Raw genomic sequence first — 14,761 nt, forward strand, 5'->3', positions numbered from 1 at the left:
AACCATTGACAGGCTTAAATTTAGGTTATCTGTCAGCTCAGTTTTTTATTTGTATATCCACATTGCCTTCTTTAATACATCTTAAATATACATGAATATCCGACAAGAGAAGCAGTCTTTTTTGGCCCATTATAGGCCATACATTGAAGAAGAGATTAGAGAAATAGTTACTTGTTTTCTTTTTTTAAATTTTGGAGACCCCAAATTCAGTGATTTCTTGCATCCTGCAAGCTTTTGAGACTGAGTAGAATATTCTTAATATTCTTAAAGCAGGTATTGCTCACAGTGTCTATCTTGAAAGCCCTTAATCTCTCAGCATCCTGTAGAGAGGCATATGTAGACCAGGTCTGGCTGTATGAACTGAGGGCTTTGCTACAAGAGAAGGACTTGTTCTTTCCCATTCTGCTTTCTTTCAGGGCTCTCATGAGAGGAGCCTTCCAAATGAGCTTAGAGGGATATTATCTGAGCTTGGGCACCAGCTACTCAAGGTGGTTGTTTACTAGTCCGGGAAATGCCAGCTGCCCAGCTCTGTGGAGGAAGGCAACTCTGTGAGGATTCTGTAGGAAGTTGAGTCTTTGTGTAGCCCTTGCCAGTGGGGAGATGGAGAGCTACTGATCCCACTTAGCTCATTTTCAGGCATCTAAGAGATTGCCATCAGGGATTATCCACTGGACAATATAGTTTGTCTCTCTGTAATCTGATTCTGGGAAGCAAAGCTTAAAATATGGAAATAGATTTGGCTTTAACTAATACTCTGTTTTACTTATGGTTTTAAATGTTCTAAATTGATAAAGACCTGGCTTCTTTAAGAAGCCAGATTGAAAGTGTTAATTTGGATGATTTTGCCTTAATTGAGTTAGGAACAGTTAGTGGCAGGCATAAGAAGTATGTGTATTTGGTTTTTTTAAAATTAGTGATTTTGTGATATTTGTAAATTCACACTCAGTTGCAAGAAATAATGCAAAGTGATCCCATACCCTTAAACCAATTTTCCCCAATAAGAGAACATCTCATGAAACTATGGTACAGTCGCATAACCAGGATATTGATATTGATAAGGTAAAGACACAGAACATTTTCATCACCACATGGATCCCTCATTTTACCCTTTTATAGCCACACCCACTTCTCTTCTGCTCCCACCCCCTCCTTAACCTCTGATACCCAGTAGTCTGTTCCTCATCTCTATAAATTATAATTTCAATAATGCTGTATAAATGGAATCATAGAGTGTGTAACCTTCTGGGACTGACTCTTTAAACTCAGCATAATAATTCCTTAGTGATTCACCCAGGTTGTTGCACATATCAGTAGTTGGTTGCATTTTATTGCTGGGTAGTATTCCATAGTATGGATGAGCCACAGTTTGATTAACAATTTTACCGGTTGAAGAATATCTGGGTTGTTTCCAGTTTGGGGCTGTTAAAAATAAAGTGGCTCTAAACAATGCTGTATATGTTGCTGTGTGAACATGTCTTCTTTTCTCTAGGAGAAATGTCCAGGTTTACAATTGTTGGATCATATGATAGTTGAATGTTTAATTTTAAAAGAAACTGCCAAATAGTTTTCCAGAATGCCAGTACCATTTCACATTCCCCCAGCAGTGTGTAAGTGATCCAGTTTCTAGTCTACATCCAGCATTTGGTGAAGTCACTGTTTTATTTTAGCTATTCTGGTAGGTGCATAATGGTATCTCATTGTGGCTTTAATTTGCATTTCCCTAATGACTAATGATGTTAAACATCTTTTCATGTGTTTATTTGCCACATGTATATCTTCTTTTGTGAAATGTTTCTGCATGGGTTTTGCCTCTCTTCTAACTGGATTGTTTCTCATCATACTGTTGAATTTTTAGGGTTTTAATATATTCAAGGAACTAGTCCTTTATTGAACTTGGTTCTCCCAGTTAGTAGCTTTCTTTTCATCCTTCTTAACAGGATCTTTTGCAAACCAAAGGTTTTAATTGTGATGAAGTCCAATTTATCAGCTTTTCCTTGTATGATTGTGCTTTTGAAATCAAGTCTCAGAACTCTTTGCCTAGCCTAAGATCCTGAAGATTTTCTCCTATGTTTTTTTCTGGAAGTTTTACAGTTTTGTGTGTAACTTAAATGTGTGATCTATTTTGAGTTAATTTTTACATAAGGTATGAGACTGAGGTCAAAGTTCCTTTGTGTGTGTGTATAGATACCTAATTGCAGCATTATTTGTTGAAAAGGCAATACTTTCCTTCTTTCCTCCACTCAGTTGCTTTACCAGCTTTGTCAAAAATCAGCTGGGCTTATATAGTGAATCTAATTCTAGGTTTTCTATTTTGTTCCATTGATCCGTGTGCCTATCCCACTGCCAGTACCACATAATCTTGATAACTGTAGCTGTGTAAGTCTTGAAATTGGGTAGACCGATTTCTCCTCCTTTATGAAAATTGCTTCAACTATTCCAATTTCTTTGACTCTCCATATAAATTTTAGAATAATCTTGTCTATATCTATGAAAAATCTTGTGGGAATTTTGATATAAATTACATTAAACACATCAGTTTGAGGAGAACTGATATTTTTACTATGCTGAGTTTCCTAGTTTTTCCATTTATTTCACTTTTTTTGTAGTTTTTAGTATACAGGTGCTGTACATGGTTTTTTAGATTTACGCCTAATATTTCTTTTTTTCTTAGCAGTTTTAAATGGTATTGAATTTCTAATTTTGGTATTCATATGTTCAGTAATGGCATATGGAATGTTTATTTTATATTCTGCAATCTTGTAGAACTCATTTATTAATTCTAGAATGCTTTTTGTAGATTCCTTGGGATATTCTATGTGGACAATCATGTCATCTGCCAACAGAGACAGTTTTTTTTTTTCTTTCCCAATCTGTGTGCTATTTTTTTCCTTTTCTTGCCTATTGCATAGACTAAAACTTCAGCATTGTATTGAAGAGAGGTGAGAGCAGACATCCTTGCCTTGTTCCCAGTCTTAGGGTAAAAACATTTGATTTTTCACTATGAAGTATAATATTAGCTGTAGATTTTTTGTAGTTACTTTTTATCAAGTTGAGGAAGGTCCCCTCTATTACAGTTTTTCTAAGAGGGTTTTCATGAATGGATATTGAATTTTGTCAGTTGCTTTTTCTATGTAATTAATATGATCATGTGATTTTTTTTCTTTAGGCTATTGGCATGGCATATCGTAATGATTGGTTTTTGAATATTGAACCAGTCTTGCATCCTGGAATAAACCTCACTTGGTCATGAGGTATAATTCTTTTTATGTAATTGTGAATTATCATTCCTAATATTTTGTGAAGGACTTTTACATCTTTATGAAGAACATTGGTCTGTAGTTTTTTTTGTAATGGCTTTTCAGGTTTTTGTATCAGGGTAATACTAACTTAACAAAATGAATTGAGAAATGTTTGTTCCTTTTCTGTTTTGTGGAAGGGATTGTATAGGATTTGTTTTCATACTTTTAAAATGTTTGGTACAATTCTCTAGTGAAACCATCTAAACATGGAGATTTATTTTTGGGGGATTTTAAGTTATGAATTCAATTTCCTTAATAACTATAGGGGTATTCAAATGAGCTGTTTCATGTTAAGTGAGTTTTGATAGTTGTGTTTTTTGAGAAATTGGTGCACTTCATGTAAATTGTCAAATTTATGTGTGTAGAATTTTCATAGTATTCCCTTATTATCCTTTTGATGTTGTCAATGTCTATAATGATATCCTCTGCTTCATTCCTGATGTTTTCTCTTATTCTTTGTCAGTCTTGCTAGAAGTTTGTCAGTTCTAATCAGGAAGATAAAACACCTTAACTAAAAACACCAATTATATCCAAATTGCTAAACGCAATAAATATTTTTCAGATCTTGTTCATTCTCAATTCTGTATTAAATAGCAATGATTAGTTCTTCCTTCTTGAAAGCCTATATCCTGTAGATATCTGTGACTGTGCACCCTTCTGATTTTAAACCCCAGTGACTTTTCCTGAATCAGTTTGTTTCTATCCTCTGACCATTTCATAAATATTGGTCTTGCTCAAAATGTAGTCCATTTGTGACTGCTTTTCATCTCACTCTATTGTCCTTGGACAATTTTATTTCTATTCATTGTTTCCTCTGATAACTTAGAAATCTGTAATTCTAACCCAGATGTTTCAGATTACTATACTCAATTTCTTGTTATTCAACATCAAAGTGAATGTGTTCCTCAAATCTGCTGTGGACCAGATTGTACTTAACTTCTTCCTTCTAACACCTCTTCCCACATTTCTTATGTCATCTTGTGACCTCTTCATTCAACCATCACTTAAACCAGAAACCTAGGAATTATAGACTCCTCTCAATGCCTTCCAAACCATGATCAATCTGTCACCAAACCCTATAGTTATAAATAATTTTGTCCACTGTTCTTTGTACCTGTTGTCAGTACTCTAGTCCACCATTTTTTTTCTTTGATGACTGTAATAGCCTTGGTTTCCAGTCTTGGTTTTTCAGATGCCCCCACCCTACAGTCACCATAGTGATCTGTCTAAATGTATGAATCTGATGATTTCACACTCCATTAAGCCCTACAGTATATCCATAGTACTTAGTACCAGGCCAGGCACTTAATTCCTTATTTTATGCCCTTAATTATTTTAAATATACTTTAAAAAATAGTTTCTACCTGATAATTATATTATTTGAAGTCTCGGGGTATACTACTGCCCTTTATAGTTCCTCCAGACATTCTTGTATGGTGCATTATTTAATGAAGTGTTTTCAAATTTTTTATTTTGAGCACATATTCAGTAGGACTTTATCAGTAGTTATTTTGCCTGTGTTTAGGGTGATCTCTGGGGAGTTTTTGAACTTGCTTCTTTCAAGTATCTGAGGAGTATCCTTTTTCAGGATCACTTTTTTTTATACTTTAAGTTCTAGGGTACATGTGCACAACGTGCAGGTTTGTTACATATGTATACATGTGCCATGTTGGTGTGCTACACCCATCAGCTCGTCATTTACATTAGGTACATCTCCCAATGCTATCCCTCCCCCAGCCCCCCACCCGCCGACAGACCCTGGTGTGTGGTGTTCCGCGCCCTGTGTCCAAGTGTTCTCATTGTTCAATTCCCACCTATGAGTGAGAACATGCGGTGTTTGGTTTTCTGTCCTTGTGATAGTTTGCTCAGAATGATGGTTTCCAGCTTCATCCATGTCCCTGCAAAGGACATGAACTCATCCTTTTTTATGGCTGCATAGTATTTTCAGGATCACTTTTTATGTGAACCTCTTGGTTCAGTTGTTCTCATACTAAGGAGATAGTATAAATTCAAATCCCAGCTCTACCTGTAGACAGGGTCTTGATTACAGATTCTTGGTGAGTATAAATTTACCCCCTCTGAGCCCAGGCTGAGACAGACAAACTTCCTTGTCATCTTCCTATGCTAACAGGCAGATTTTTTTTTTTCTAATTTCCTTTCATTGAGGATGTGGCTTTTTAAGAATCCCAGTTTTAGGCAGGTCCTCTGCTTCATTTCCCTCTGTTAAAAGGGTTTAAGGCCTCAGCTTCTTTCTGGCATTAAAACCCAAGCTCTTCTGTGACCAGCAAACCTACACGATAGGATTGGTAACAGCTTGGAACTTACTGCGTTGGTTTTCAGTTCCCTTTTCACTTTTGGACCTGGGTATTGCCCTTACTATCTTAGGAGCTCAGCTATGTATTTTAAAAGATGTTTATTTTCTCTAGCATTTCTAGGGAAGTCCTCCTGCCACCAACTCCCCATTACCTAGCCCACTGTATTCTCAGTCAGGGTTGAGATTTGCTGTAGCTCTAACACTTTTCAAATCTATCATTTTACCTCCTGTTTTTGAAGAATCAAATCTACATGTAGTCATGAATAATATTCATTAGTAAAGGAAGCAGGATGGCTCAGGGATAGCCCTATAATCCTTTCAGGATTGTAGGTCCTTCTTCAGTCACCTCTCTCTCAATAATAAGAGTTCCTTAGTTTTGACCTTTTTATCAGACAGGTGTTAGTATGTGGAGCTCTTTTTCACGTAGTGCCTTCTCCCTCCTGATGAGATTTCTGCCCAGAACATAACCCTTCCAGGATTTTTAAAGGGAAACCATTTCCCTGTAGTCAGCAGAAAAGGAAAGAATACTGCCGAAGTTTGATGCTTGGTTACTTGACAATTTCCAGTCATAATAAGCTACTGTTTCTCCCTCAGACTCTTTCCATTGAAAAGGGTCAAAATTATGGATTATCATTTACTTGATACGAGTGTGTACATGATGAATTTAAAGCAATAAAAATATTATGAAACTGAGAAGTTAAATCAACGTTAAAATAGCAGGTTTGGAGGATTGTGACAAAATATGGGCAACCTAAGTCACCTGAGCCACCAGCAGGACCAGCTGTATCCCGTTATCAATTTGATTTATTTGCTTATGGTTTTCTTTTTTTGCAAGTTTTCTTTACAGATCTGTGAGACGAATGCATATTTTCACCTAGTATTTGTTTTAATGATATTGTAAACTCTTGATAAGCTTGTAAGATATATGTAGTGTTTTACTTAAATAACAAAATTTACTTATTTTCCCATGTTATTGAATGTAATTCATATTTCTTTTTTTTTCTTTCCCATTTTCCCTTCCCCTCCTTCTTCTGCTCCCTCTGTTAGAAAGATGCAGTGAACACCTTAATGCATTAAAATAATTTTTATTCTTAAACATATTTAGGGTACATTTCCAGAAATAGAATTACTAGGTCAAAATGTTCTGTTTTTCAGACTTTGACACATAATGCCAAATTGCTTACCAAAAGCATGATATGAAGTTATATCCTCCTAACAATCTAAAAGCATCTTAAGCAGACCTGTCATTATCAGTGGACCACTGGACAGGGTTGTGGGGCTGATGCTTTCTTTATGGTTCCTCTACAGGATATGGTGCCTGTCATAGTTGATTACTGCCTTCTGCTGCAGCGAAAGTGAGTATGCATTGCCTGTCAGATTCAGTTATTTTGAACCCAGGTAGCCTCTTATGTATAAGCCATTGCTAAGAATTCTATGAATTTGACTGAATAGATTTAAAAATATTAATTTATAGAAATTTGATTCTTTAACAGTTTTCAGTTCATTTACCTAATAAAATTAACTTCCCTAAGACAGATGCTATGGATATATCATTTATTTGTCTGTGTGGCAGGATATTGGAGATAAAGAACATAACTAGCAAAAGAGCAATACTACTTAGGGGTTTTAAAAGTAAAAAGTGTATGATTCATTATATGTATATATATATACACACACACGCATATATATACACACACATACATATACACACACACACACACATACACACACATATGTATACACACACACACACATTCTTCTTTTTTTGGTATATATACTTTTTTTTTTGAGACGGAATCTCGCCCTGTCACCCAGGCTGGAGTGCAATGGTGCGATCTCAGCTCACTGCAACCTCCGCCTCCCGGGTTCAAGAGATTCTCCTGCTTCAGCCTCCCAAGTAGCTGGGATTACAGGCATGCACTGCCACGCCCGGCTAATTTTTTGTATCTTTAATAGAGACGGGGTTTCACCATGTTGGCCAGGCTGGTCTCAAACTCCTGACTTTGTGATCCACCCGCCTCGGCCTCCTGAAGTGCTGGGAGTACAGGCGTGAGCCACCATGCCTGGCCTGGTATATATGCTTTTATGAACCATCACTAGAACATAGTATTTTATACTATTCAAAAAAGGCTAGATTCATTGTGCTTATGCAGTACTATTTTTTGTTTGTTTGTTTAAAATAAATCAGTATAAATAAACTCTTGATTAGGCTTTGTTAGTTTAAATTGTAACTATATAAACTAGCCAACCTGGCTGGACGTGCTGGCTTACCCCTGTGATCCCAGCACTGTGGGAGGCCGAGGTGGGAGGATTCCTTGAGCCCAGGAGTTTGAGACCAGCCTGGGTAATATAGGGAGACCTTGTCTCTACAAGAAAATTTTTTAAAAATTAGTTGGGCATAGTGGCATGTGCTTGTGGTCTCAGCTACTCAGGAGGCTGAGGTGGGAGGATCGTTTGAGCCCAGGAAGTCAAGGCTGCAGCAAGCCATGATTGCACCACTGTACTCCAGCCTGGGTGACAGAGCAAGATCCTGTCTCAAGAATAAATAAAATAAAAAATAAACCAACCAACCTGTGCTAATGCACAGGGGTTATTTTTTCTTTTTTTTTTCCACACTAATAATGATAACCAGGTATTGTTCTTAACCCTTTACATTAATTTATCTAATTTTTATAGCAATTTATTTTTATAACAGTGAGGTAGGGATTATTATCATCCACATTTTATATAAGATGTGCCAAAGCCAGAAAGTGATTAAGTTACTTGCCAAAACTCAGTCCCACAGCTTTTGGTGGCAAAGGTGGGATTCAAATACATGAGTCTAGCTCCTGTGTTCTTGGTTTCAACCACTAGCTTGTACCACTTTGTAAGTGATAGAGAACAAATGTGAAGATTTAATGTAGATGCTCCCAAAACCCTATGCAACATGACTTGGTTCATGAATTTATATAAATTCTAGTAGCCTGATTCAGAAAAGTTTGGGTCATACTTTGAAGTATCAGTAAAGATTGTCAAGAGGGCAGTAATTTGCTATGTCAGACCTTTGATGAAGTCATAGATAGCTATATAGTAAGTTCTGCTTACTTGGGGCTCAAATTTATTCCAGTGTTTTAACTCTAGTGTTACGTAATTAGCAAAACACATCGTGTTTACAGTAGGGATCTTGTTGAGAACATTACTTTTTTTTTTTTTTGGAGACAGAATCTTGCTCTGTCGCCCAGGCTGGAGTGCAGTGGCGTGATCTCAGCTCACTGCAAGCTCTGCCTCCTGGGTTCACGCCATTCTCCTGCCTCAGCCTCCCAGGTAGCTGGGACTACAGGCGCCCGCCACCATGCCCGGCTAATTTTTTGTATTTTTAGTAGAGACAGGGTTTCACCGTGTTAGCCAGGATGGTCTGGATCTCCTGACCTTCATGATCCGCCCGCCTCAGCCTCTCAGAGTGCTGGGATTACAGGCATGAGCCGCCGCACCCGGCCAAGAACATTACTTTATATTACACATGGTCTGCTTTATGAGGGCCTACGGGAGAAATTTCTTTCTGGTGTTAGGGCCAGAAATACCTTTGTGTCTCTTGAATAGCTAGTTGACTTTTAGCTGATGGACAGTGATTGTGTAGTTAATCATTGTTTCCTAGAAAGCAAAGCGCCATGATATGTCTGCTAACCTGACCCTATCTTTTTCTAAATTAGTTTTCTCTTTACCTCACTTTCACACTCAATTCCTTGTTATATGTCCTGTATTTTTAAAGCAGCCTTAATAGTTTATGAATCAGTTTTACATATTCTACTTAACCCTCATAAATACAGTGTAAAGAGAGAAAATGTTATCCTCATTTTCAGATGAGGAAGTGGAGGTGTAGAGGTATTTCTAGTACTAATAAGTACTGGAATCAACTCTGATATTCAAATTGAGATAATTTATAAATGAGATGAAGTGAAGTGCCTGAAGGACTAAATTTTATTTAGAGTAAAACGGCTTATTTTTATAAAATGGACTATTTCTACCTAGAATGATACCTGACACAATATAGCTATCCAATACCTGATGGTTGAACTGATGAAGTAATTCTGCCTCCTGGTTTGCAGGGTGACTTGTGATCATTATCTTGAATACTAGAATACTGTCACAGTGACATAAAGTTGAAGTGGGCCTAACAGTTGTGAGATGAAAGATTATATAGGGAAAAAAATTGATTATGTTTTTCCAGAATATTTTGTTATTCCCTAAAATATTCTGAAGATAAGCTTTTCTTTTTTATATGATTTGGAAAGGAAATATTCTCTAACAGTTATTTCACCTATTGACTGGCTGAGAATGCAATAATTTCTGTATGAACCACAGCATATAACATAGAAGATAAAATCTGGTCTAGATTTTCACCAAATTAGGATCTATTTATTATTTCTTTATTTTTGTCAACTTCTTTCCTATAATTTTTCCTGATTCCTTAGCATGCTTTCTCTGTATTGTGTCAGAAACAAATACAATATTTGTTGTTGGAGATCTCAGAAATAACAGGAACAGCAGTCATAGTATATACTCCTCACCTCCAAGAGGAAGAGAATCCTTCCTCAGTTCAGCTCTTCCTGGTGCTTTTCATACCTCTTTTCTTTCTTCCTCCTCCTGCTCTTACATACACACTCTTAGGTCAAGGCCATGGACATTTTCCCTGGACCATAGTACAAAGAGCGTATGGATGGCTTCCCTTTCTCTCAATTCTGTTTTCTAACACCGAAGACTAGATTGTACTAGATCCTGCCTCTGCTTGGGAGAAGTTCCAGCATGTGTGTTCTTATTGTCTTTCTTTCCCTCCTTGTCTCTTTCCCTAATTCTACTCTTTGGGTTCTATTCTAATAGGAGAAAAAGCGGGAGGGCAGCATTCCTAGAGATGTAAGAAAGGTCGGGGCTGTGAAACTAGGCATTGGGTCAAACGCTCCCTCTTTTGTTCTAGGTCTGTGTTGTGCTTGTTTGCTTCTCACCATACTGGCTTTTCTTTTTCATCAGAATGTTAAGATTCTTCTATATATGGGCCTGAGCTTAGAAGGAAAGGTTGAATAAGCCATTTGATCAACTTTAATTGTTTGCATCTAGGCCATCTTTCACTTCCCTTCTATTTCAAACATGCAATGACTAAAGATTTATTCGATACAAGAATTCTATGTTTAATTAAATAGTTCAGTCTAACCACTTAAATGGTAGAGTTTTTAAAATTTTTTCTTAGAGTTGCCATAGATAATAAGGTTAAAAATGGTCAGTTCCCTATGCTAAATGGTAGCGGAGGATTGTCAGATGTAAGTAGCTTCATCGCAGCATAGTATTTTTTCTCCTTAAACTGGATCCTCTCTTTATACTATCCTTTTTGACATTTGGTCCTATTTATGTCTAAGGTCTTCTCTTCTGCATTTCCAAATTAGCAAAATATCTGTGACATTAACATTTCTTTAAGGAATGCTCAGATTTTGCGTAATACAAGCACAGTCTTACAAAATGTCATCTAGTACTCAGCCAGCCAATTTCAGGTAACTTCTTCCACTTCTAGATTCATTACTCACTCAATCCTGTTCCCCAGATTCCTTTTATATTAATGTCTTCTGATTGAGTATGTTGTTTTTATAGGCAGTCCTTTTATTTTCACATATTATATTGTTTCTTATGTGGGTGAAATTATAAACATAATACATGCTCTGAAATTAATTTTAACTTAGTGGCACAACCATTATTACACTATAATCACTGTTACCTCATAGTTTCATAACTCAGATAATTCAGTACCCATCAGTAATATTAATTAAGCTAGTGGATATATGTATTCCTATTTATATTTAATAACACTTTTATAATGTAAAATCATTTTTACTATGTCACAGTAATCACATTTGTTTTTCTCTGTAGGGCATACTACTCAGTGTATTATGGACATCTTTCTTGGTTAAAATTTGGCATTAGAGTCTTTTGTAAATTACTTAATATCAGAAATGACAGGAATTCTGTTTTTGAAGACTTATACTTTATTTTCATAATTTGGTCTCTGTTCCACAATTTCATTTCAATTTGGTTTTGTGTATTTTTTTTTCAGTATTAGACAAAAGACACAATGTCTTAAGCCTTTTTGTGAATACTTCTGATTTGTCATTTTACCTATGCAAAATATAGGCTATATGTTAGCATATATATGGGTAGCCCTAATGTCAGTTTTACTTTGAAAGTAGATCCAGAGTTTATGTAAACCATAATTATAATTTTGAACATTGTTTAAAAATAGGGTTATGTGATTATATGTGAATTATATAGCAATAAAGCAGTTATTTTAAAAAAAAAGCAAAATGGGTGCTCTACATGGATGATACCGACGACTTTGAGTTTATATCACTGTAAGGAATATCCACAGTTGTTAAGAAGCCATCGTTCCAATGGCTTGTGTTATGTATGCATCTGAACCAAAAATGTTTCTGTTAAATCCAAAGTGAACTTGAAGTAGTCTTTTAATTTGTTCACTCATGTTGTTCAACATCAGGACTATTGTTTGAGAAACAAAAAGATCTTAATTATTAAGACTTGTTGAACTGGATGTTTAAAATTTTATTAGGGTGGTGCAAAAGTAATTGCAAATTTCATCATTAAAAGTAATGGCAAAAACTGCAATTACTTTTGTACCAACCTAATATCAAAGCTGGGGGAAAAAAGGCGTTTTTAATTTTATAATGGCTATATTGAGATATAATTCACATACCATAAAATTCACCCTTTTAAAGTATACAATTCAGTAGTTTTTAGTGTATTCACAGCTGTGTAACTATCACCACATGCCTTTTTAAAGGAAATCTTTACGAACTGTGGTACTTGTATCAAAAAATAGAGCATTTTGAACATAATTTGTTAAAATTCATTTGAATTTTGCTTTTGCTTTTATAAATAAGGAAACCAGCCCACATCAACTTTGGATGTATTAAATACCACTTGTATTTGGTGGGAATTTACTTGTTTGGTTCTGGTTATATATTTAGTATGGATTGGCAAGGGTTAGGATTGATGCCCTTGTTCCCCCCTTCACATACTTCTGAATTTGTAATTTCTTATAACCAAAGCAGCTCTTCACATTTAAAAAATTATGAAATCGATAATGTACAAAGTAAATTTAACAGTTGTCCTCTTTTTGAAGTTATAAATGATAAACTTCAAAAATACCTTTAATGTGAGTACTGTTATAAAGTGAAGTTTGTAGAAATATCTCTTTGGTCCTCTGTTATTCATGATCGATTTTCTGTTACACTGGCCATAGGGAGGCTAAGCTTGAAATGGTAAACATCAATTTTGAAGTCAGCCCTTCTAGGAAACAAAGATAGCACCCTGGAGAATAGTACCTAAATATAGAAAAAAATATGAGAGCTACAAATTTTTGTATGTACTTGTCTTTTTTTAAATTTTATTTTGAGATAGAGTTTCGCTCAGTTGCCCAGGCTGGAGTCGATCTCGGCTCACGGCAACCTCTGTCTCCTGGGTTCAAGCGATTCTCCTGCCTCAGCCTCCTGAGTAGCCAGGATTACAGGCGCGTGCCACCATACCCAGCTAATTTTTGTATTTTTAGTAGAGACCGGGTTTCCCCAGGTTGGCCAGGCTGGTCTCAAACTCCTGACCTCAAGTGATCTGCCTGCCTTGGCCTCCCAAAGAGCTGGGATTACAGGCGTCAGCCACTGCACCCGGCCTGGCCTGTATGTACTTTTCTAACTCCCCTCTTTCCTGATGCACTAATAAATATTCTCCCAGAATGATGAGAATTTGTCGTTGAATATAAAAAAAAATTTATTTTAAGGTAGAGATGCAAACAGGAGTTGCTGAGCCTTATTTTTCTTGCTGCTTTATATTATAGCTTCTGACTGGTTAAGAAAGAAACGTGTGGTTTTGCATTTATCTTAGCAGCATCGCATGCTGTTTGTCACAGGAGTGCCTTGTTAGTTAACTTTTGTAGCCTTTACTGAATTTTTAGCTCTCTTTAATTCTCTCCCCAAGGCTTTTTGTACTAAACTAAAATATATAATTATCTTTTTTAGCATGTTCCTTTTAACAACACATTACAGAGTACAAGGGCTAGCAAATCTGACATTTTCTTTGAATCATTAGTTATCTTGTTACTTTTTCTTTCTTACAGTAAAACTCCATTAATCTGTTGTTTTGCTTGGCTAGTAATCGGTCATCACAAAAATATGATGAATTATTGATTCAAATGAAACTGACATGAAAATATTTTGATAAATATGAAATGGAGGGGAAAAATGATGTAAAATTACATTTGTGCATTTGAGAAAAAAATAAATGGCTGTGGATTTTCCCCAGAATGTTGCAAATGCTGTTAATTGCAGGGTGGCGTGGAGTTCTGGTGCAGTTGTAGCCAGTCTGTTTTCCATCTGTCCCCTTCCAGGACTTCAGATGAGTCAAAACCCCATCCTAGTCCTTTCAGGAGCTTCCTTAATGTTTTTGTGGAACTTGTCATGAAAGACCATACCTGTGAATAAATAAACCATTTACCACTTTCCACAATTGACATGATATACATATAAAGAAATTACACACTTAGGAAAAAGTAAATAATCTCAACAGGTAAATAAAATTCACACAGTTTTTGTATTTTTTAAAAAACAGAATGAACAAAGAAGTGAATGATACAAGGCAATACAATTTATAAATGAAAACATGGAAAATATTCAATTTTGCTGGTCATAAAAGAATTATTAAATTGTCAGGGGAGAAAAACCAAATTTGCAATTGTCTGGTGAAACTGGTAGGATTATACATTGTGGGTGGCAGTGTCAATTGATGCTGTGATGCTTTTTGAAGATAATTTCATAGCACATTTCAAGTGCCACAGATTTTTTCGTATCTTTTCACTTAAGATAAATTTCTAAAAGTTGACTGATTTAGGAATTAAGCCCTTCAAATGGGAAAGGCTTTATATGTAGATGTTCATTGTAGTATCACTTGAAATACTGGAAATAAGTAATATATCCAACAGTACAGGAATACTTAAGTATATTCTGATTTTTCAGCATATTGAAGTATTGTGTTAGACAAAATGGTAATTTTGAAGAATAAATAGCAACTTAGAATAATGCTTATCATATAATGTTGTATGAAAACAGAATTCCGAATTCTG

At 35.8% G+C, this 14,761-nt stretch overlaps 1 protein-coding gene across 10 annotated transcripts in view; it reads left to right on the forward strand.

The window, feature by feature from the left end:
- Positions 1-14,761, forward strand: part of VPS8 (VPS8 subunit of CORVET complex) — a 238,918-nt gene that overhangs the window by 66,905 nt on the left and 157,252 nt on the right. For 9 of the 10 annotated variants that reach the window (XM_016942447.3, XM_016942443.3, XM_054681298.2 and 6 more), the window contains one exon: positions 6,922-6,968. The exons of the other annotated variant lie outside the window; for it this stretch is intronic. In XM_016942447.3, coding sequence (XP_016797936.1) covers positions 6,922-6,968 — 47 coding nt within the window. The remainder of the gene's footprint in view (positions 1-6,921; positions 6,969-14,761) is intronic. 10 annotated transcript variants of the gene reach the window in all.

Source organism: Pan troglodytes, chromosome 2 (genome assembly GCF_028858775.2).
Source record: "Pan troglodytes isolate AG18354 chromosome 2, NHGRI_mPanTro3-v2.0_pri, whole genome shotgun sequence".
Classification (NCBI taxonomy): domain Eukaryota; kingdom Metazoa; phylum Chordata; class Mammalia; order Primates; family Hominidae; genus Pan; species Pan troglodytes.